The following is a 22559-nucleotide window of genomic DNA, read 5'->3' as shown; positions in this document are numbered from 1 at the left end:
TCCTCTCAAAGGTTTTGACAAATCCCTCAGACCAGAAATTAATTGTATTACCTGGTATTTTTGTCTAAAATAGAGACCTTGTAGAAGGCCGTCAAACAACATGTTGATTTGAGATGGGAGAAGACTGTATTCTCTGCTTTGTTGCTCCCTTCTGTTCCTCATCAGAGAGGGAGGAAAAACAAAACAAATAATTTTCAAGCACCGCAAGCTGTTATTAACTCTGTTATAAAAGTCGGTCAAATCACTTGAAGTCAAATAACTATAACAATTAACATTAAACAGATTTTAACATAGAACATATATGTAAATCGAAACTATTGACATTGTATACTAAGCAATATTATTGTTACCTGTCAAATATATCTAACAGGAGCAGCTTGGTTTTACATCTGTAGGATATGACAGACCTCTTCTGACTTGCTTGCTTTGTGAAACGCAAAGCCCTGTGTTTTCTTTGCATATTCCTTTTCTTCTTTTTCCCCCCACCATGTGCTTTCCTGGGAAAGTGTAGAAAATGACGTCACTGTAGGGCTGGTCTGTAGTTTATTAGTCAGCGCGAAGTGCCAGATTAGAGCTCAGACAAGGCTCTGTCCAGCCAGCTCAACTCAACTTAACCACCCCAATTCTTCAGAGGGATGTCTTTCCTATAAGTTTAACAAACTGAGGCATTGACCCAAGTTCTACAACTTTTAACTCTCTTAATTACTTTTTGCTTACTTTTAACCAGTCTTTAAAGTTCTGTTATTTGAGGGTAAAGTGCGCGACACTTTTAGAGAAGACAGGCGCGTAGTGAAACATCCAAATTTGGATTATAGTTTCTGTTTGTCGTCTTTCAGTTGAGAAAACCCGACTCGTGATGGTTGTCCTGTCACTTAGGTTACTAATGGTAGGAGTTGTAGTAAGTCTGACTTCAGCTTTTCTGGTAAGTGTTAATGATTTACTGTTTCTGCACGTAAAGTTGTATGGAAAGTGATCTGAAAGCTCGCGGGACAAGTTTGAGGTGTGACAGTCGCCCTCCCGCTTGGAACACGATTCGAATTCAAAATGTAACTGAAATTTAAAGCCGGTTTTAACGTTATCTATAGCAGTATATAGGGTTTGTTCTGTCTGTTCTTATTATGCAGAGTACTTTGAGAAACTGTATCAACCAAATACTAGAGAGAAACTTGCGCATTTTAGGAGAGTGTTCCCAGCTGTCAAACCAATAGCCAAACTGTCTGAAAGTTGGCATGGCAGAAAACACGTGAAATATGGCAAGCTGCTTTCATATTCCTTTAAACAAACAAGTACAGAAGTAACTCATTGATTAAATACGAGTAGCTACTTGCAATTAGCCTTTTCTTTTGTTACAAACAGTGCATACTTTTCCATAGATTTATTTGCGGGTCTGTGGTTCAGATATCGACTATTCACAGCTTAGCCTAATGCATTTCAGTTGGTGCTGGAACCTAGTTTTATAGTCGTCTATTTATTAATAGCCTATTTCTTAGTTAGGCTACTATTCCACTCAATTTGACTATTTATTTATTTCACAAAAAATACATACATACTTTTATTAAAACTATAAATTAGCCATTTAACATTGAATAAGAAATATAACAGCTGAAATGGGATACCAATGTCACATACCTACATAGTGTTTAATAAAGCGAAAGGCTGAAACAGATATATTAAACAAGTTGGATGTTACAGTAGTAACAAAAAGTACTAGTAGCGTAGAAGATATTAGTAAAAATAGACAGGTACTAGCAACAGTTGGAGCACTTGTTGGAGGTGAATAGTTGATATCGGAACCACAGTAACTATAACAATGGAAGAGTTGATTATTCCTATGTTTCTGGTCACTATTATTAGTGGAATACATAGTTTAAAGGAATGCATGTGAAAATGGCTTGCCACAAATGAAATTGAAAGTTAAGTGTCAAGTTTGGATATTCTCATGACAGATTTACATCTATTATGCTTTCTCTGTTTCTTCCAATGGTACTTTTTTCAGCTGTTTTGTAAATGTCTTGGCTGCCTGTTTTATGCATTGTCTCTTTATCTCTTTTTCTTGCAGGCTGGTGAAATTATAGATAAAGAAGGTAAAGTATACAGCCTTGTGGTCCTCAATCTTTTCCACTATCATTGTGCTCCGTTTGTTTATTTTTTTGTTCATAAAGTCATTCTATTACTTTTGATCTTTCATTTATTATTTATGTAGACAGCTGCAAAGTGCATACTAGAGTCGCACTGTGCCAAGTCATGTGGGGTTTAACTGTTATCACTTGCATCTTCTCCTCTCAATGTTTAATGACAAATATTTTAATCAGAAAATTAATCAGAATTGTTTAACAGTCAGTACCGGAAAAGCCCTAAGGTTACCCTATAAGAGATGATGCAAGTCAATCTCTAGAGAACTTTTAACAGATTTTATAATAAATTATTCTGTTGATGTTTTTTTATTGAACAGTGGGAGACATTTAAGAAGTTAATTGTACACCGTAAAATCAAAGGTGTCAAAGTCACAATCTGCAGTGATGAGTTCATTGCACTTTGTCAACCACTTTGAATTTATTTACGTAGTAAAAAAAAGATGTAGTAAATCGGTCAGCCGGATAATTTCCATAATGACCAACGCAATCTACCAAGAGTTTAAGACTTTTTTTGAGCTGTAAATAATAATGGCGCAAACCTTAGTAAATCACCTTGCATTGATTTAAATATTCTCCTCCCATAAATTTTGCGTCTGAATGGGAAACTCCTACAAATGCATAAGGACAGCTGCAAAAAGAACTGTGTTCAGGCCTTTTCAGCGCTAATTTTTCACTGCGTGTCTTTAGTAAACCCTGACAGTAGTTTTTTAGTGCTAAAAGAGGGTTTGCGTTGCCGCAAGCTGTTAGTAAATCTGGCCCTTAATGTTTTAAAAAGAACACAATTTTTATATCTTATTTGTATGGCCTAGTTTGGATTCAATTAGACAAGGTATTTACATTCAATGAAAGTGTCATCTTTAAGCAGTGTCAAAATTAGATGGCTGAGCTCAAACAGTTTTATTTTTGTATATGCCCAACAGTTTCCTTTCCTGCTAAGACAAAACTACCATAACAAATTGCAAGGGTTTGGCTCCTGAACACTTGAAATATTTTCCTTCATGCAAACCATTATTCATATGTCATGAGGCATTAGAAGCATGCTTTGAAATGTAAGGAGCAGTATAATAGCAATAAACAGACATCCAGTAAACTTCGTGACCACATTTAACATGAGATGTGATTTTTTTTCTCATAAATTTTAATATAATCAAAAGAAATTCTACATGTTTGTCTTATGTTTTATCAGACTTGTTGAAGATCCGTCTGAAAGAGTATGGCCTCATTACTCCCATCAGTACAGACGCAGAGGGACACTACCTCTCGCATCTTCTCTCGGCCAATCACAAGCAGCGTGTGAAGCGTGAGGTTTTGGAAGGGTCAACGCAAGCGGTAGACAGGCTGTTCTTTAACATCACTGTCTTTGGCAAGGAATTCCACCTCCGACTACATCCCAACCAAAGATTAGTGGCTCCAGGAGCTATGGTGGAATTGCACGATGAGATTGAAATAGCTGGGAATGCAACTGAGAATGGAACCCACTCAGAGAGAATACTTAGAAGAGAGTTGCTGAAAACAGACTGCACTTTTATAGGGGACATCACGGATGTGCCTGGAGCTTCTGTCGCCATTAACAACTGTGATGGACTGGTGAGTGTTGTTTCCTTTCCTAGTAAATTCATTTTGAAATGAACTTAACTAGCAGGGCCTGTCACAAATGACAAATTGTAACAGAAACTGCAAAGCGTTAGATTTGTGTAGTTAATATAATGGCTTACAATCTATGTTGGCCTATTTTCACATAATGCCAATGCAGTTCGGTTTCTAAACTTTTATGGAAATCCTCACTGGCATTGAGTGGTGAGTCATTCCTTTCCAAACCTGCAGGGAACATGCTTCGATGACCATATTTTGTTCTTTTCCCAAGAATATTTGCAGTTTGCTTTATATTTGACATTTTCTTTATTTAAAGGGACAGCTCACCCCCTCACTCCTTCGTCTACTAACTCTCATGGTTCTCCAAAACTAGCAATTCATAGTCAATATAAATGAGCCAGTAATCGTTTAAGTTTTATGGCTGGTGATCAACAAATGGCCAATATTAACATTTTTATACAATATTTTATACATTAATATTTTTTTTCTGAATAAAAATAAAAACTAACATAAATATTTAAGAAATAAAAAATAATTAAATTTACAGTTTTGCAGAAGATTACAATTTTTTATTATATTGTTAGTGCCCCCCATACAACCAAAATAGAGTGCGACTAATGGCTGTCATGCTCCAAAAAGTTTTTAAAAAGCAGTCCATACGAGTCATTTGTTATATTACAAGCCCTCTAAAGCCATCCAGTAGCTTTGTGTGAGAAATGGTCTGAAATGTAAGTTATTCATTGAAAATCTTGCTTATAGCGAAAATGAAAAGTTATTCATTCACCTTTCAGCAGTTGCTGTGGTGAGGGTGGTACTTATCAACTCACCTGCCAGTTTTCATATCAGATAATTCAGGGAAATTGTGCATTGCACTGTGTGTCTCTTGGCCTTTCTACTTCCTCACAAAAGACTATGGGAGCTTGAGGCGAGTGTCCAGAGTGAGAAGTGGAGTTGAGTGAACTGTGGGTCACCCCAGGAAGCTGACAAATAGGATGAAGCTGCTCTCCCCAGGGCCTGTCCAACATCAGAGGAAAGCTTGACTCTTCAACAATAAATAGAGCGGTCAAATTGGGAAAATCGATTTCGCACAGACTTCCAAAGAGTTTTACACAGACAAGCATGTGCAAAGGAGTGATGGCTATGTTGATGAGGCACTCAGTGGGAAAATATGTTTTTTTGGAATCAAGCAATGGCAATGTGTCAGCTTCTACAAATTTCGACTTTTCATACAAATGTCATTTACGTCTTTTAGTAATCAAGAGATTTAAAACACAATTTTTGAAGAGTGCTCTAGTAAGAACGAGCCTATGATTGAAACTGGAACTAGCTAAAGCAAAATAATAGAGAAAAATGAGAATTAGTCCTCAGGTGCCATGTTCGTAATTGATAGCAAAAAATCTAGCATTAATTCAATCTCAAACAGATTCATTACTCCACCGTCCCTCTGTGGCATCATTAACCTACGTGGTTGAATGACAAATTTGCAACAATACAGTTCCAGGAAACATACGTGAGTAGTTGGTTGATTTCTTTAAAGGGGTCATATAATGGTACATGCACTTTTACAAGTTGATTATACAGAAATGTGTGTTGGCAGTGCTTGTACAGCGTTTCAACACAGACCCACCCTGAGCGAGCTGTCATCATAGTCCGCCATTGTTGATACGCTGGAGCAGAATGGCGTCTAAGCGATTGTGGTGTTCTGTTCTTGGGTGTAATAACGAACACAGCAGTCATTTTGATGTTCCTAAATCCGAACCGCTGAAGACGCAGTGGCTGCTGAGTTTTGTTTTCGAAGGGAATATTCCCCACGATCAACGTCAATGTTTGCGCAATCATTTCTTCTTTATAAACGAGGGTCAGTATAAAGCAGGTTTTGCTAATAAGCTGCTCTTGAAAAAAGGATCGTGTTCCTGCTGCACCTTCAGAAGAAGTGAGTGTAACGTTTTATTAACCTTTATATTAATCTTTGCAAATCGCTTGCACGCTTCACGATGAATGTGGCTAAAGTTTACAGGGTAAGTTACATTACGGCATGCTTTCTATGTATGACGTTCGCAATATAATTAATAATACCATGTTTATAATGAACAATGCGTTATGGTTGTTATTACAAACTGTGTACGCGGGTGATAAAGTTAACGTGGTAACACTACACTAAGCTTACTTTTGTAGATGGTTTATAACGGTGTCTGTTACTGATTAAGAAGTAATGTCAAAAAAAAAATCTTATAACATAACATCAATCTGTCAATGAACTAACGTATACATCAGTAAACACATAGCATTCGTATCTCACTACGCTACTCTGCCAGTACAAAGATAGATCAAAGTGACATGACGTTAACCAACCATTCAGAAACGTCCTGTTCGAACTTCGTTGGGTTTGTCATCTTGTTCCTGGTCCGATTCCGGTTCAAAATGATAAGGTTGCTCAGATGTGTCCTCAGAGACTCCCATTGCCATTATTTCTCGAAAATATACCCTCAATTGTTGTCAAGGCAACACTCCACGTATGTTGTGGTGTTGTGTCGGGTCGAACCGAACGCCCCACAGAGCAGAGGGGCGGGGTGAGCAAAGCTCAGTATCATTTAAAGTCACATGCACTGAAATGCCTTGCTGAAAATTGAGCTGTTTTTGACCAGGTAAAATTAGTGTTTTCTTACAATACTAATGAGAATTTTTAATTAAAGTATATTACAAACTTTTCATTTAGACACTAAAGAATCATATTAACTTGGCAAAAATGGCATTCTAGTACCCCTTTAATGATGCATCGTACTTTGGTAGTTAAAGGTCCCATGGCATGGCATTTTTCTATTATTTTATAATGTTTCCTGATGTGTACTTATATTGTTAGTATGATTTTTACATCATAAAATGTCATAATGTAGAAATAAAATGCATTTTTTCAATACTGATGTTTGCCCTCTGGCTGAATGCCCTGTTTCAAGAGGCGTGTCTGCTGTGAGACTTCAGTAAAAACGCCCACTGTTGTGATTGGCTGACATCTTTGCATTTGAAATGAGCGGAGGGGGCGTGGTTTAACGAGGTCTACCAGGCACGAGCTGCTGCCAGATCTCATCAGTTCTGTCAGTACGTCTCAGTTCAGTGAACTGTTGTAGTTACTAGGATATACTTCAGGTATTAGTTTATTTCTAGTCGGAGGGGCTGTCACTCATGTCAGAAAGTTAGTAACTTTAGTAAATTATGGATCAGCGCTGACTGGAGACGCGAACCGTTTAGAACGATTCAGTCCGATTTGGTGAACTGATTCGGTTCACTAAAAAGAACCGGTTCAAAAGAATGATTAGTTCGCGAACCGGACATCACTAATGTACCAGAGACTGAGCGATTGCTAACAAAGTTATTTATAGTAACTACTGAATTGTGAGAGCGCTGTCAGCACAAGTTTATTTTGTTTGTAGCTGAGAGTTCTGAATAAACAAGAGTCTCAGTCACACCGAGCCCGTCTTCATCATTATTCTACCAACTTTGTAACACATGCAATGTACCATTACAGCTGTCGAGATGAACGAGTTAGTAAGTGTTGATTATAGCATTATTTTTAGATATTTTCCTATCATATGAAAAGTGTCAGTGACGCGCATTGAGTACACAGCGCAAACAAAGACAACAGCAGTAATCGAATGTAATCCAGTTTATTGTGGGGAAAGCTGGCTAGTCCTGATATGCTCACGCTAACCCCCCTTCTGCTTAATCTCGCGCCGCTTTTGGTGCCTCCGCTGTGGGCCAGATGCAGTACTGGGGGTCGGGGATGTTGAAGGCCGACCGGTCAGTGCAGCCCGAGCTTCGGCATGTGCGTGAAGTTTATCTCTAAAGATGTGAATCTGCCGATATTGGGCAGAAACTCACAACTGTATGCACAGTATGCACATTTTAGAACAGATAGACGCGACGAGGACGTACAAAAACACTGACTCACAAGATAGAAAACACCGTTTTGTCGGGAAAGAGAAGCAGCTGCGTGTGCACGAATAATAAATAATTAGCTACACATCAGAAATCACTGATCACAGATCAGAAGGAACTGAAAAAAGACTTCTGTTTTCATTTGTACATCCAAACACTGAGAAACTGCCAGCGTTCACTCGTTCACAAGCCATGATCTCTCGTGGACAAATATAGCGCTTGCATGGGTGTGCCAGATTCTCTGGGCGGAGGAAAGGGAGGTAACACGTTCCTGTTTTTACGTCAAAACAGGAGACTTAAGGATTGGCTAGTCTGGCCTGTCATTTTCTCAAAGGCAGAGAGAGACAGCCACAACTCTGTTTACACCGATCAAAATTTCTAGCCACTTGGGGACAATATTCAGGCTAGGGGAACTCATATTAATGTTGAAAAAAAGCAGCGAGTTACATCATTGTTCTGGAAAACACCCCTGATGAGAATTTGTCAGACTAATTTAAATGAGTGATTAATGAGTAATTAAAGAATTTATGAGTAATTCTTTTTGAATGCTCATTCAAAGAACCGCTAAAAAGGTTCATTTGGTCATGAATTGGTCTACTACACTACATGCTATGTTTTGATTGCAGCCCTCAAAGGCCAGTAAATAGAAATACTTTTTTTCCTCACTAGACATAATAGTGAGTCAGATTCAGTAGCCTATCCGCTCTGACTTATTCAGTGACGGATTCATCAGACTGATTAGAGCTGCATGGTAACTCCTGAGTTTGATTGTACATACTGTGAGACAAGCTGAACCATTCCATTTGAACTGACTTCTTTAGACCTTTTCCTTCAGCTCTGAATGTTTAAATTGTCTTAGAATGACATCAGTGCTATTGTGTGACCTTTGAAACCTTGACTGTGTATTTCTACAAGACTCACTGAGGTTTTTGTAGCTTTACATTTTCCACCTAAACTCTGCTACTTCCTTGAGTAATGGATCAAATGCTCATATGGGCAGTCTTTGATGTAAAGTGGCACTCAGAGTCGACACCAATATATGTTTCACTGGTCTTAATTACAGCCATCGTGGATCTTGAAATCTTGTAGCCTGTGAAGCAGATATTTCCTCTCTGAGCTGAGAGGTTGTGGGGGATGGAGGGATGATTTTAGCTGGGGGAGGAGGAGGAGGCGGAGTGGGAGGCTCACTTACATGACACAGGCATGTTTCAGGCTTGTGAACATTCCTCTGAAAGTGGGAAAAAGTGAACGGTTCTGTTTCTGCTTAGCAACTCAACAAGGTCTCGGAATGTCAGCAGAAATACTTTGGTAGAAGTATCAAAGATCCAAGCCATTGACCATTCCCTTTCCACTAGGGACCAAAACAGGGTCAGCAGTCAGAGCGTTCCCAAAGCAATGGGAATAATCCTCTGCTAATCTACAGCTCTGTGTCACTCATAGCTTGGCCTCTTTAATGCATACTGCTATATTCTGTGGCCAGGGTGCTGAATGAGGCTTCTTACTCATTGATGATCAGAGCTGGCTGTGTTACTGAACTCCTGGCTGAGCTTCACACGGGAGGCTGGCTCTGAGCCAGAACTTCATCCCCAGTGCACCTTTGTCAGGAGAATAATGACTTTAATGGTCAGAGGAGTCTGTGTTCTTCTGCCCAGTAACAATCTAACAGGTTCAGTCTTTTTCAGATCCACTTCAGTGCTGAGATGACTTTGAACTTCTCCGTTTTTTTCCCCCATCATGCCTTGAATTCCTCTAAGAGTTCTGGTACTGTTCCAAAACCTAGTAAGCTGAAGAACAGTAATTTGTATTGCTCTACTGTACACAGATACCTAGAAGCAAATAACAAGCATAAATGTATATGACACCCACAATTTTAACTAGTGAATCAGTACTCTTCATTACTAAATAAATATTCAGCAGCGATGCATTAAATTGATCAATAATTACTTGTGATGAAAAGCGAGACTTTTACATTGTTAAAAAGATTTCTATAAAAAAAATTAAAAAACCTGACATTTTTTTCCCCACAAAAACATTCATTAGCACAACTGTTTTCAACATTTATAATAACAATAAATGTTTCTTGAGCATCAAATCAGCATATTAGAAGGATTTCTGAAGGATCATGTGACACTGAAGACCGGAGTAATGATGCTGAAAAGGAATGCCATCACAGGAATACATTACATTTTTAAATAAAATAAAAACAGTTAATTACTATAAAAAAATACAGTTTTACTAACTTTGTGAGCATAAGAGACTTCTTTCAAAAACGTAAAAAAAAAATCGCACTGACTTTAAACTTTTGAACAGTAGTGTATGTATGTTAATTTAGTGAAGGATACGTCAAACTGAATCAAACAGGCAATAGTATTTTTTTTTTTATTCCTCAAAAGGATCACTCATAAGAGTCATTAGTTAGTCATATGTTGATTCAGTAACTGCTCTGATGGATTCAGTGAGTTCATTAGTAACACTGGATTTGAGTCTTCATTAAATTAATTCATTAAAATAACTGCTCATAAGAGTAATTTGTTTATGAGCTTGACTGCATTGTATTTGTTTACACATAAAGCACATTTCACATATGCACTGTAAAATATTTTTTAAAGTTGTGAATAAAAGAAAGGTTATTAGAGTATATTTAACTAGAAAATACTATTTCAGTCTTTCTACTTCAAAATGTCATGTTTAAAGAGATAGCCCCCCCCCCCCCCCCCCCAAAAAAAATAAAAATAAATAAATAAAAAACACCTCAAGCCATCCTAGGTGTATATGACATTCTTCTTTCAGACGAATACAATCAGAGTTATATAAAAAAAATGTCCTGGCTTTTCCAAGCATTGGCAGTGAATGGCAGCCCAAAATTTGAAGCCCAAAAAATGCTTCCATCCATTATAAAAGTAATCCACACGGCTCAAGGGGGTTAATAAAGGCCTTCTGAATTGAATCAATGTTTTTTTGTAAGAAAAAAATCTATATTTAACACGTTATAAAGTAAAATATCTAGCTTCTGGCGGACCGCCTTCCATATTCAACTTACAAAAAAAGCGTAACTGGCGATGACGTCACATGTTGTGTAAGCGTTTTAAACTGTGAGAAGCGTTTCACTTTCTTCATAAGTTGAATACGGAAGGCAGTCCACCGGAAGCTTGATATTTGACTTTATAAAGTTTTAAATTGGGATATCGTCCGAAAGAAGAATGTCATATACACATAGGATGGCTTGATGGTGAGTAAATTATAGGATAATTTTTATTTTTTGGGTTATTAATGTGTTGCTGTTTCTTTGTAACTATTTGTGAAATTTACCAGCAATTTCTGAGTGAAAATAGTTAAAAGTAAACCCTACGCTGAAGGTTTTCAGTGTGTGTGAACAACTAGAGAGTGCGTTTGTCATAATTTTGTGGTACACTTTAAAAAGAATATCTCACTGAATTTAAATCAGACAGTAAATTCATAACTAAAAATGATTTCTTTAGCAGTGATGCTGTAGATTTACTTGTGGTGGAGGGAGCAGGAAACTGTTGTTATAACAGTCTTGTTAGGATGTATGTTGGAGCTGCAGTTCAGAGAGGAGAACTGTGCTGTTTTTTTTTTTCAAGTTCAGACACAGTGGCTGCACGACCTACATCAAACAGAAGTGCCAGTGACCAAGCAGTGTATGAGACCTTAACTGTCACAAGTGGGTGTACGCTGTTTTAAGAGCAAACACATCTCTGCTCTCTGACATCTCTGGCATACCAGTGTGTGTCCCACCCTTTACTCAGTGGATCACTCACTGTGCCTTGTTCTTTACGCTCCAGACTCTCACCATCTGTAACTGCCAGGGTTTGGTCATAACATGAAAAATGACAAATGGGATTTATTGTGCATGAAAATTTTATATGGAATTGAAGAACAGAATGTTTCAACCAAAACAACATGCTTTTTTTAAAGAGTCTGCCCTCATGGCTTCTGCAAAAGTGAGTCAAGAATTGTGGAAGACGTAGATGCATGCGCATGGTATTATGTTACCAATTTACATTGATAATAGAACAGATAATAGAACAGCATTGCTGATAGAAAATGAATAGAAAAGTTACCAGTTAAACAATTTGTGTCATCATTTTTCTCACAAAGAGGTTGTTTCGAACCTCTTTGACCTAATTTCTTCTGTGACACACAAAAGTATTGATTCTAAAGACTGTTCTGACCCTCCTTTCCATGGCATTAAAATTAATTGAAAAATAAAGCACTTAAGCCTGAAAAAGAAGGCCCTAATAAAAGTGCACTACATATATGACTCTTTATGGAACCAATTTTTGTGTGAGAACATTTTTGTCATTCATTGATAACCTTCATCTCCACAGAGCTGTTAACCACTCAAAACAGAGCATCAGTGATTCAGTGGTTTGAATTTGAAAACTGGATCAGTTAGATTTATGTTGTGAATCATGTTTTGTTCATGAATCGGACATCTCTACCCTTCTCATGCAATTTCTTGAGAATTAGGTTGGATGTCAAGATATTATGTGAATAATGAATTAATATTATTCTTTAAATATTGACCCTTTTGATAGCATTTTTTATCATGGTTTTGTGACCTTTTTGAAACTTGAAAGCTTTGTTACGTGTGTGTGTATATATCATGGAAAAGAGCATACAAACAATCTTCAAACTAAATCCTTTTGAGCTCCACATAAGAAAGAAAGCCATACATGTTTGGAATAACATAAGGATGGATAAAATATTACCGGATTTTCATTGTTGGGTGAATGAACAGCTATATTTAGAGTGAGAGTGTGCTTGAAGGAAAGCTAGCTTTCTGAACCATCATAACTATTAGAAGTTTTTGCTTTCCACTGAAAGAGCAGCATTAGCTTGAGTTTCACTCTTTATCTCTGTTTAAACGTTGCAAACTCACGTGAGGCTTTTATTCAGTCCAACACCAGTTTAAACTCAGAAACCATCCTTCTGGGAACACAAACATTCTTCACCAAATATTGGCTGAACTCAGTGACTTCAACTTCAGCATCTCAGCTTGAAATCAGGTAACATTGGATCATAACAGGATGTCCTGATTTTAACTGTTACCTCAATTCTGCTTGTGTTTTTACAGCTAAAGGACTGTAAAAGAAACTCAAGCCCCCTTCGATGTTCCTCAATGCACTTTTAGAGCTTTTAAACACGCTTTTAGAGTGCAAATATTCCCAAAATATTTGATAAAGTTCTGTTTTTACTTGTAAGACTTCCATTACGCAAAGCATTATCTAAAGCGACTAATAGAGGCTTCGATATTTGGAATAGACTCAAACGACAGTTTATGTTTAATAAGCCTTATAGTCCATCTCCAATATGATATAAGCACTTGCGAAGAATGGCTGTATATGCTTCAGTTATGCAGAAGAGGGCATGTTGGGGATTTAGCATATCTAGAAAAAAAGGTTGCATTTGATTTAGAAAGAAACTGAGCCAGTTCCTTCCCCCTGAGAAGTGCTCCCGTACACAAGAGTCGTATTCACTAATAGTTATTGATGTACTTTGTTGATTCAGCCGAAGACTTGCCTGTTGCAGAGGCTTGACCCCTGAGCTGTTTTGGTATATGGTTTGAGGTTGAAGAGGGGAGGTGTTGGAGGATATGCAGAGGCAACTTATTTCTTTAGGTCTGCTTCAGGAGAGGCCAGAGACTAGCAACTCTAGCCCTGTGTGTTTAGCTGCTTTTATTGATATATTAAAATATTTTTACATTTTTAATCATGGCCAGTTTAAAGCCACATTTTCTGTTGTCATTGCACTGAACATTGGGACCCGTTCACCAACAGCACTTGGGTTTTATTTAGAGTTAGCCATGCAGGTCTTGCAACCACTCAAAGTGGTGTGTAAATGTTTGCTTTCAGTGTTTTTTTCAGACCGGCACAAAAAGAAATGAATGATTCCGATTTGATTCTCATGTTGTATTTTCAAATTGGATTTAAAATGACGTCACATAGTTTAATTTGGGCTTGCCACATTCAAAAATTTAGTAAAATCATGCAAACATTGGCACACGGTTACTCCCAAAAAATCCCAAACTGAGTTGAGTGCCCATTTACTATTCATTCTCTATGGGGGCAGCAGGTTCATGCAGGGGAATTTAGGATTAAAAGTGGAGCACATTTCCAAGTTCTAATGCAATTTGAAGCTTTTATTGTGATTCAGCTCTGGCAGGGATATTGAAAGTGTACTAAATTGACACCTTGTGTATAATTTTCCTACTGTGATGGCGAATAATATATATAAAGCATTTATTGACTGTGTATTGAAAGCAATTATTGCACACACTACTGCACCCCCCCAGAGTGACAGGTTGCACATTTTTAGTGGTATTGAGCTGATTCTTCAGCACCAGTACATATGGGAATATGATATGTGGTATATACAGCATGGCTAAATACAACATGTATATCAAGGAAATTAAGGCACAGCGAGCTGACATGATGATGTGTGTTCTATTTCCTTCTGTACCTTCATAGCACCTGTAACAATACTTTGGATGGTTTTCTTTGCTCACTTGAATTTTGTGAGGCACTTTTCACTAAAGCAACTTTACAATATGTATTGTGAACGAGCTCCAAAAATTGTGACTTACTGTACACACTTTGTGATATATATTTGGCATTAAAATGTCTAGTGAGTTATTCAATACCAATCATGATTATGCCAGATAGTGGAAATAAGAAAAAATACTAAACAGTATAGTGTAAATGTGATTATTATGTAAATTTTTCTGAGTTCTTGTGAAATAATTTTGCTTCACTCTGTTTATTTTGATTTTCCTTCCTCGAAATACAGAGATTCCTCTTTTCCTCTCTGGGTTAGATTACTTTTTCGGATAATTTTTCTTGTTTTTTTTTTTTTTTGGTGAAAGAAATTAACTGGTGTAACTTTTTAAAAGTTCCTTTTAAAGGAGGGATGAAAATGGCAGGTAATGATGACGAAGGTTTACACACATTTCTAAACCAAACACACCTTTAAACAACATGGCGGGTGAAAGGTAGCAGTGTGTCGGCTGAATTCATGCTTTTTTGAAAGTGGCAGTACCTTTTTTTCAAATAAAGCACGTTCAGACCGGCTCCTTAAGAAGTTTAGACTGGAGTGCAGTCTTAGAAAACTGGACCCCTTCAGCTGAATCCCATATGTTTGTTTTGGCCCATAGCATGGTGTCTGCTTGGCGGGCGCTGATGCTGGGGATATTAAACTGATGGAACACAGGTCTCTTGATCCCTTTCGAGGGCTGCTATTTAGGTAAGGCAGGAGACTCTGTCCATCCACCTGTGATTGTCTGCTTCACAAAGCAAGCTGCTCTGTGGTTGGTTTGGTGAATGGGGCATTAATAGAGGTGACTACCCTGTGTCCTCTTTTTTTTTTGCTAGCACTGACACCTCAGAGATGTGTTTAATGTTTTTAATGAGGGCTGGATGTAAAAGTGGGTTTTTGGGAATGGCAGTAATTCATTGAATGTGATCAGCTTTAAAGGAAATGTATGTAAGATTGTGGCCAAAACTGGTACTGCAATCACTTTCAAATTACTGTAGAGCAGTGTATCCCCCCTGACTCGAGGTTGCCAGATAGGCTGCAGGATCCAGCAGGAACGTAGGCTGCTACAAGGAGCTTCCAATGGCAAGTGACGAGTCCTACACAGCAAGTTCACAACGTTTTTCTGATTCATAACGAGGTCTTTTAGGTTTCGTAAAGTTTTATGTTTTATCCAAAAAGTTTGTAGCTGCAGCTGTGGTAACTAGAGCAGAGCTGGCAACCCGGATGCCGAAACACTTCTGACTTTGTAATTGGTAGATAGGCAGAGGGTGGTGCTTCAGGCCAAAACACAACATGTCAACATCAACATCATTTGAGGGCTGCAACTTCACTTTTAAATGACAATATCCTGGCCGGACTACTGTTGTCAGTGATTAAAGTATTTGAAATGAACATGATTTCTTAATGTCTAGTGACATATCAGGGCGATTTTATGATTAATTGAAATACATTTCTTACATACAGTTCCTTTAATACTTCTCCACCACAGTGTCCAGCCACAGTCTTGCTATGGAGGACTGTTTGTTTTGTGTTTCTCCATTCTCTGAAATGGTTTCCTTGGATACAAAGAGCCTTGCATATTATTAATTATAATAATAACTAACTAACTAGCTAAATAAATAACTAAATAAATAAATAAAAAATACAGTAAAATACATTTATAAAAATATATCTGTTATATTAGCTTGAGGACTTCAGGTTCATTCCAGTGTTGGTCTACTGGACCAGTGATTCCTTACTACAAAACATTGGATTTAGTTTTTTACCCTTCATTAGGAGTACAACACTAGACTTTAAAAAGCTTCTTCTTACATCTCCCCATTTCCCATTAATCTTTTTCAAAAGATGAATTTGTACTTAAAGGGGACCTATTATGCCCCTTTTTACAAGATGTAATATAAGTCTCAGTTGTCCCCAAAATTTGTCTGTGAAGTTTCAGCTCAAAATACTCAACAGATAATTTATTACAACATGCTCCATTTTTGAATGAAAGCAAAAACGTGCTGTTTTCGTGCATGTATCTTTAAATGCAAATGATCTGCTGCTCCCTCCCCCCAATCCAAAAGCCTTTACAGCTCTGCCAAAAACTAACAAAACATCTGTTTTGTTTTGATCTCTATAGTGGTCACACTCATGTGACATTGCAGTTCTTCATCATCATAAAAGTTTATTATCTGCATGCGTTTTAAAGCCATATCAGTTTAAACTTCTGATATATGGTTTTCTTAGCGCACACATCTGAAGCATGTGCACAGAAAGCTGTCCCGTGAGTATTACACTAATTTCTCTTTAGCATTATGTACTGCTTCGAGACATGAAGGTTGAGTATTCAAATGCAGTGAAAGGGTAATCTAAAAAAGGCAAAAGGACAAACACAGACAGACAATCCAAAACACACAACAGGGTAGACGGCATGCATGCGCAAGCAGGATAATCCAAAAACCAGGCAGACAAACCAGAGAGAGCATTTCATTTTATCTCAGGTTTTTGGTTTACTCTGTGGCGCTAGACTAGTCGACTAATCGGTTACAAAATTAATTTTTAAACAGTTATGAAATTAGCCGTTGCGCACATAATTGATGCGTACAAGACTTAGCAATAGGTGACCAGAATTGACCAGGCTTTTATAGGGTGAGCTAACAAGGTTAATGGGACACAGGTGGATGCAATCAGGGATGAGTTATGGAAAGGGATGAGTCCGGACAGTGAGTTATGGGAAATGTAGTCTATAAGGGAATGACAATAGTCTGGGGTAGAGTGCCCTCTAGTGAACAACCAGGGCACTCCAGCTTGTGATCGTGACAAGCATATTATACACAAGATCGTGCTGCTGTTAAATGCTCTGGCGAGGAGATAAACATGGCGGAATGTGCTCACTCAGGGGAGGAGCTAAGATAATAGGGCGGAATTTTGTCACCAGTTGTGGGCGGGGCCTATTACAATGTCATCGCAATGTGATGTCACATTGGATTACATTCCTGAACAGCTCATTTTGAGACACTGTTTCAGATTTATGAGGAAAATAACAGTGTTTTTTTTTAAACCACAATAGGTTGATTGTGTACACATTGCGGACACATGAATATGTAAAAAAAAAACAATATAAAAGTGAGTTTTGCATAATAGGTCCCCTTTAAGTAAGTAATGCTCAGGCTGCTGCTTCTCTGAGACCTTGTAAAATCAGATATGATAAATGTACTCTTCTAGAAATAATGTCTAAAGCAGTGGTTCTCAAACTTTTTATACCAAGTAAAATACAGTAGTGTAGTAGGCCTAACTATTCAGCTACAGCTCTGCACAGTTCAAAAACGAGGCGGTTTATTCCCTAATAGGAATATTTTTTGTTGTCAGCCACTTTAACATTATAAATACACAGTTTGTACATTAACACTGCACTGTGCTTACATAGTACATACAGGTAAATAAAATAATGATCAAATTAAAATGTGTTATATCTAAAAGTTAAATGAAAACTATCATGTACTTAAATGTAAAACAAACCTTTAAATATAAATGAATGTTAAAACAATATTATATAATATTATAATAATTTTAATTTCATCTTTATTTGAGTAAAGTCAAAATTAAATATTTGTTCTGAGTGTCACACCACAGAAAAATGTGTTATTAAATGTGTGCCAAATTTAAATTATAAAAATAAAAAGCCAAGCAAAATCGTGAAAAAAATAAGCAGCATTCTCTGCTCTCAAACACTGGCTGCGTTCAGCCCCGACAAAACGTTGCAAAACATGTTTTAAACGGAAACGGTGCTGCGTTGAACACCCTGTTCTGTTGACGCAAGAGTTGTAACTATGGCAGCCGAGAAGGCCATTCTTTGTGTTCTTTTGAGGCCTGTTCTGTTGACGCAAGAGTTGTAACTATGGCAGCCGAGAAGGCCATTCTTTGTGTTCTTTTTGAGGAATTTTCGGAGCCTGATGAAATCGATATAAATACGTGTTTAATACTGCAAAATACATGCAATCACTGCCCTTGCCGTCCAGAATAAATGACAACATCCCAATCCCATTTATTTAACTTTTTTATCTCCTGGTAATCAATTCTAATTTAAATAATTTTATTTCTAGTTCTTACTTTTTTAATAGCTTGTATTTTCTTTCTCACTTTATGTCAAGCACTTAATTACCATATATGAAATTTGGTATATAACTTGCCTTGCAATTAAGCTAAAGATATAAATTAATACATCATCATGTTGATTATATATATATATATATAACTCTTACGACAATCATGTCTTCTAAAACCAGCAGACACATTAAACAACTTTACTTCCATTGTGCGAGCTGTCTCTTTAATACCGCGTGGTTTATATACATGTTGCTGCTGATTGGGCTGACATTTTTGACACACCCACCAAACGAGATCAAACGCATCTCAAATCCGTTGCACACCGTTGCACACCGTTTCCAGGAAACATGACGTTCAACCGGAAACCGTAGCAAAACGTTGCGCACCGGTTTGAGCTTTGAACGTGCCCCACATGTTGGCGGGACGGGCGGATGAAGTCCTGTGTCCGGCAGTGGATTATCAGTGAATCCCAGTTGTCTCCGATGAACGTTTGTAAAACTATCCGGTGTAAAACGATCACTGCAGAGGCAGTGGGTTGGTGGTGTTCAAGGTAGCTGTTCACAAAATTAATCCACCTCTTCTTGATATCTCTTCTATTGATATTTTGTTTTATAAGCTTTTTATACGTTTTACAATTAGGTCATATGCATTTACGTGATGAAGGCATAACTAGCTAGCTAACTGTAGGCTCTAGTAACTAACGGTAGTGACAGCAACGCACGATTGAGTGGGCGAACTGATGCGGTTAAGCTCTAATTTAACGTTAGTTGTTATAGTGTTAGGGGAGGGGCCATGCTCAGTGGCTCCAGTGCGTCATCGAGCCACTGTTTTAGTACAACACAGTTCACATTCTTTGTAACGTGTTTCAGCAATACTTTTCTAACCTTATAATGTGTTTAGAATAGAAACAAATTTTAGAATCGCCTTTACAGCAACTTTAATTTAGTGATTCCTCTGCGTACCACTAGAGGGAGCCTGAGTACCACTAGTGGTGCGCGTACCACACTTTGAGAACCACTGGTCTAAAGTAATGTCTCTTCTGAAAATACCACCTTAGATTAGCATGAATTTCATGGCGCTGGTATGGTTGGTGGATCACCATGGCTGTAATGATGATGCTGGTTGGGCAAGGAAGTCTTGCTAGTAGTATACTAGTTAAATAATAATTCACCCTCAAGTTGTTCCAAACCTGTGTATCTTTCTTTTGCTGAACACAAAATAAGATATTTTGAAGATGTCAATGGTGTTGATTAGCTGTTTGGCGACCTATATGAGTAAATTATGAAAAACAAATATTTTTGTGGAAATTTGCATGTGGACACCAGCAACAATTATTCTGGTCAACAACAATGCACAACTTTTGTTTCAGTCGGAATTAATTCATTCCAATTGATGAATCTGAATGTAGTGTTTACATGAAAAAAAAAGCGATCGGGTTGATGTGCATCTTTATATGTCTCAAGCTTCATATCGGAATTGAGTTTTTGACATGCGCACACTGTACAAATATAGAGAGTTTACCTCTCTTTGTGCATACTATTCTACTACATTGCTACTTTCTTTGTTTTAAACAGTAGACTTTATCTATTATGGGCATAATTAGGAGACAATGATGCTTCCCAGCAGGCACCGGACGTCAATATGATGTCAACGTCGGACAGCCGTCACGTTGCATTTTGGTTGAAAATGAAAATCGGGTTGACGTCAGAACACAACATCAGACTGACTTTGGGTTCTGACGTCAAACCGATTTTCATTTTCAACCAGATTGCAACGTCCGTCCAACGTTGGATGTTGACGTCAAACTGACGTTGGGTTCTGACGTCAACCCGATTTTCATTTTCAACCAAAATGCAACGTCCGTCCAACGTTGGAGGTTGATGTCAATCTGACATTGGGTTCTAAACTCAACACCAGATTGACATCAACCTCCAATGTTGGACAGACGTTGCATTACATTCATATTGAAACTGGACATTATCTCATTTGTCATCAGCCTGTGGATATAAAAAGAAAAGGATTTAAATGTCCAAATAATTAATAATACGTAACACATTATGAACTGGTTGTCATAGTTTTTGTCAGGTTCGTCATATCTAATACAGATGTCACACTGGTTCTACTCTGGTGCTAGATGGAAGGTCATGGGCTCACCCAGATATGCCAGGTTTTTATCTTCTGGCAACACAAGTGATAACATGCAATTCCAAAATCTAAAACGTAAAAATCTCTAAACATTTACTTAGGTCTGTTGTGAATATGTACACAAAAAAGAGAAGAAACAACAAACAACTGACTGAGCAATTATTAGATGGAACCAAAAGCAATGCTTTAGGATATTTCACACTATGAATTCAGTGATATCACCAGTCTGTAATCGTTGTCATTGCTGCTTCTTCTTCTTCTTCTTCTTCTTCTTCTTCTTCTTCTTCTTCTTCTTCTTCTTCTTCGCTTGTTTTAATCAAGAGATGCTGTACTCGTTCAGGAGATGTGTAATAGCACCCCCTACCGTATAACATGGAAAGTGGAAAATATCGTAGCGATAACAAAAGACAGAGAAAATAATCACTCACGACTCTTGACGGAATAACTTTTAATAAGGGTTCATCTATATTTATATGCAGTGATATATAATTGAATGCAGACTATGCAGTAATATTTAACATTTGATTACTATTTGTGTACCTGAAAAGCTAGTTTAGACCTATATTAACCTACATCATTTGCATGTTTGTTCTGCTGTATTGATTTGTGCTGTTGCTCGTAATTTGATTATTTGTTCTAATTTTATTACTGATTGTCTTTAACAATATTCAAAATATGTATTAGTTAGGTTAGTAGTTTTTGGAGTCATAACCTTATTTATTAAGGTTACATGGATCAAAAACAACAAAAACAATACTGGGCTTATTTTATTTTATTTATTACTTTTTTTGTGGTGGGGCCAGTGAAAATTTTGGCAGGGCATGTAAAAAAAATCCTTATATAAAAATGAGTCCTTATAATTATTATTATTATTAAAAAAACTACTGACGCTTGAGCTCCATGTAGAATGGACAAGGTGACAATACTAAACAGACAAAATTCGTTTTTTTTTTCTTCTTAAAAACAACAAAATCCTGAGAAACAACTCAAGCAATGCATCCTTGGTTGTGTTGTAAATAGTTGTGTGATGAATAAATGTTGTTTTATATTTATTTACCAAATTTGCACAAATAAAATATCAACCTCTAAAGTTGGCTTGAGACGTTGGCTCAATGTTAGATTTTGGTTAGTTAATACCACAACCTAAAACCAACAAAGGATCAACGTCTAATGATGTTAGAATCTGAACGTTGAATTTTGGTCACCTGACGTCGCAACCAAAATGTAACCAAATATCAACGTCTTATGACGTTGTGTGCCTGCTGGGTTATATTTATCAAGCAGTAAAAATGCCCCTACCTGAGTATGAAAAAAGGACTGGTGGGACAATGTCCTGATGAGTGGAAGGAGAATGTTAGAATGACACAACAGTCATTTATGACACTTCATTCAACAACTACAGATCGTTCCACATGTCATACATCATTATGTCATTTCTACGCCATTGCACATGCACAGTATTTTCCTTTTTCAGTTTTCAATCCGATCAAATGTTTACATGCCCTATCAAATGGATTAGAAAAGGAATAAACCACCCCTTACAATCTGATTGCAATTTAATTTAGATCGATTAAGGTGTTTACATAAAGGCTTTCCAGTCTGAGCAGTCGATCCGATTACTAACGGATTATTTGGTTGTATGTAAATATAGGCACTGAGAGGCATATTGTGGAGTATTTGCTCTTTTAAAGGGGGGGTCTAATGCTATTTCATGCATTCTGACTTATTTACGTGTTATTTACTTTTCTATAGATTCTCATCCTAAACATGGCCAAAATAAAAAAAAAAAACAAGTTGGATGTATGACAGAGCATTTATGTGCCAAATACACTCCTTCAGGATTCGAATATGTTTCGGAATTTTTTTTAGAGTATGTCCCTGTATGACGGAAAGGGCGGAATTGCTTGTATGGACACTTCTCCCGGATGAGCGCGTGCGCACATCAACCTGAGCGAGAGCAAGAGCATGCCCATCAAGCTTAGTTCGGGTTACGGAAGCCGTCGGCAGCTCTGTCATTTCGTTTTTAGACCGCAAAATCAACATTGTCACTAAAGAAGTGTTTCTGGTTGTGAGGAAAAGATAACCTTGTTCAGCTTCCCAAATAACCCA

General features: G+C 37.4%; 1 protein-coding gene across 1 annotated transcript in view; it reads left to right on the top strand.

The window, feature by feature from the left end:
- Nucleotides 1-571: 571 nt before the first annotated feature.
- adamts3 (ADAM metallopeptidase with thrombospondin type 1 motif, 3) overlaps nt 572-22559 on the top strand; it is a 213401-nt gene continuing 191413 nt past the window's right edge. Inside the window, exons 1-3 of the mRNA XM_079815070.1 lie at nt 572-922; nt 2060-2084; nt 3322-3722. Coding sequence (XP_079671196.1) covers nt 857-922; nt 2060-2084; nt 3322-3722 — 492 coding nt within the window. The 5' untranslated portion in view covers nt 572-856. The remainder of the gene's footprint in view (nt 923-2059; nt 2085-3321; nt 3723-22559) is intronic.

The sequence above is a fragment of the Gobio gobio genome (assembly GCF_949357685.1).
Source record: "Gobio gobio genome assembly, chromosome: 4".
Classification (NCBI taxonomy): domain Eukaryota; kingdom Metazoa; phylum Chordata; class Actinopteri; order Cypriniformes; family Gobionidae; genus Gobio; species Gobio gobio.
Note: the sequence above shows the minus strand (reverse complement) of the source record. Positions and strands in the feature narration are given on the sequence as shown.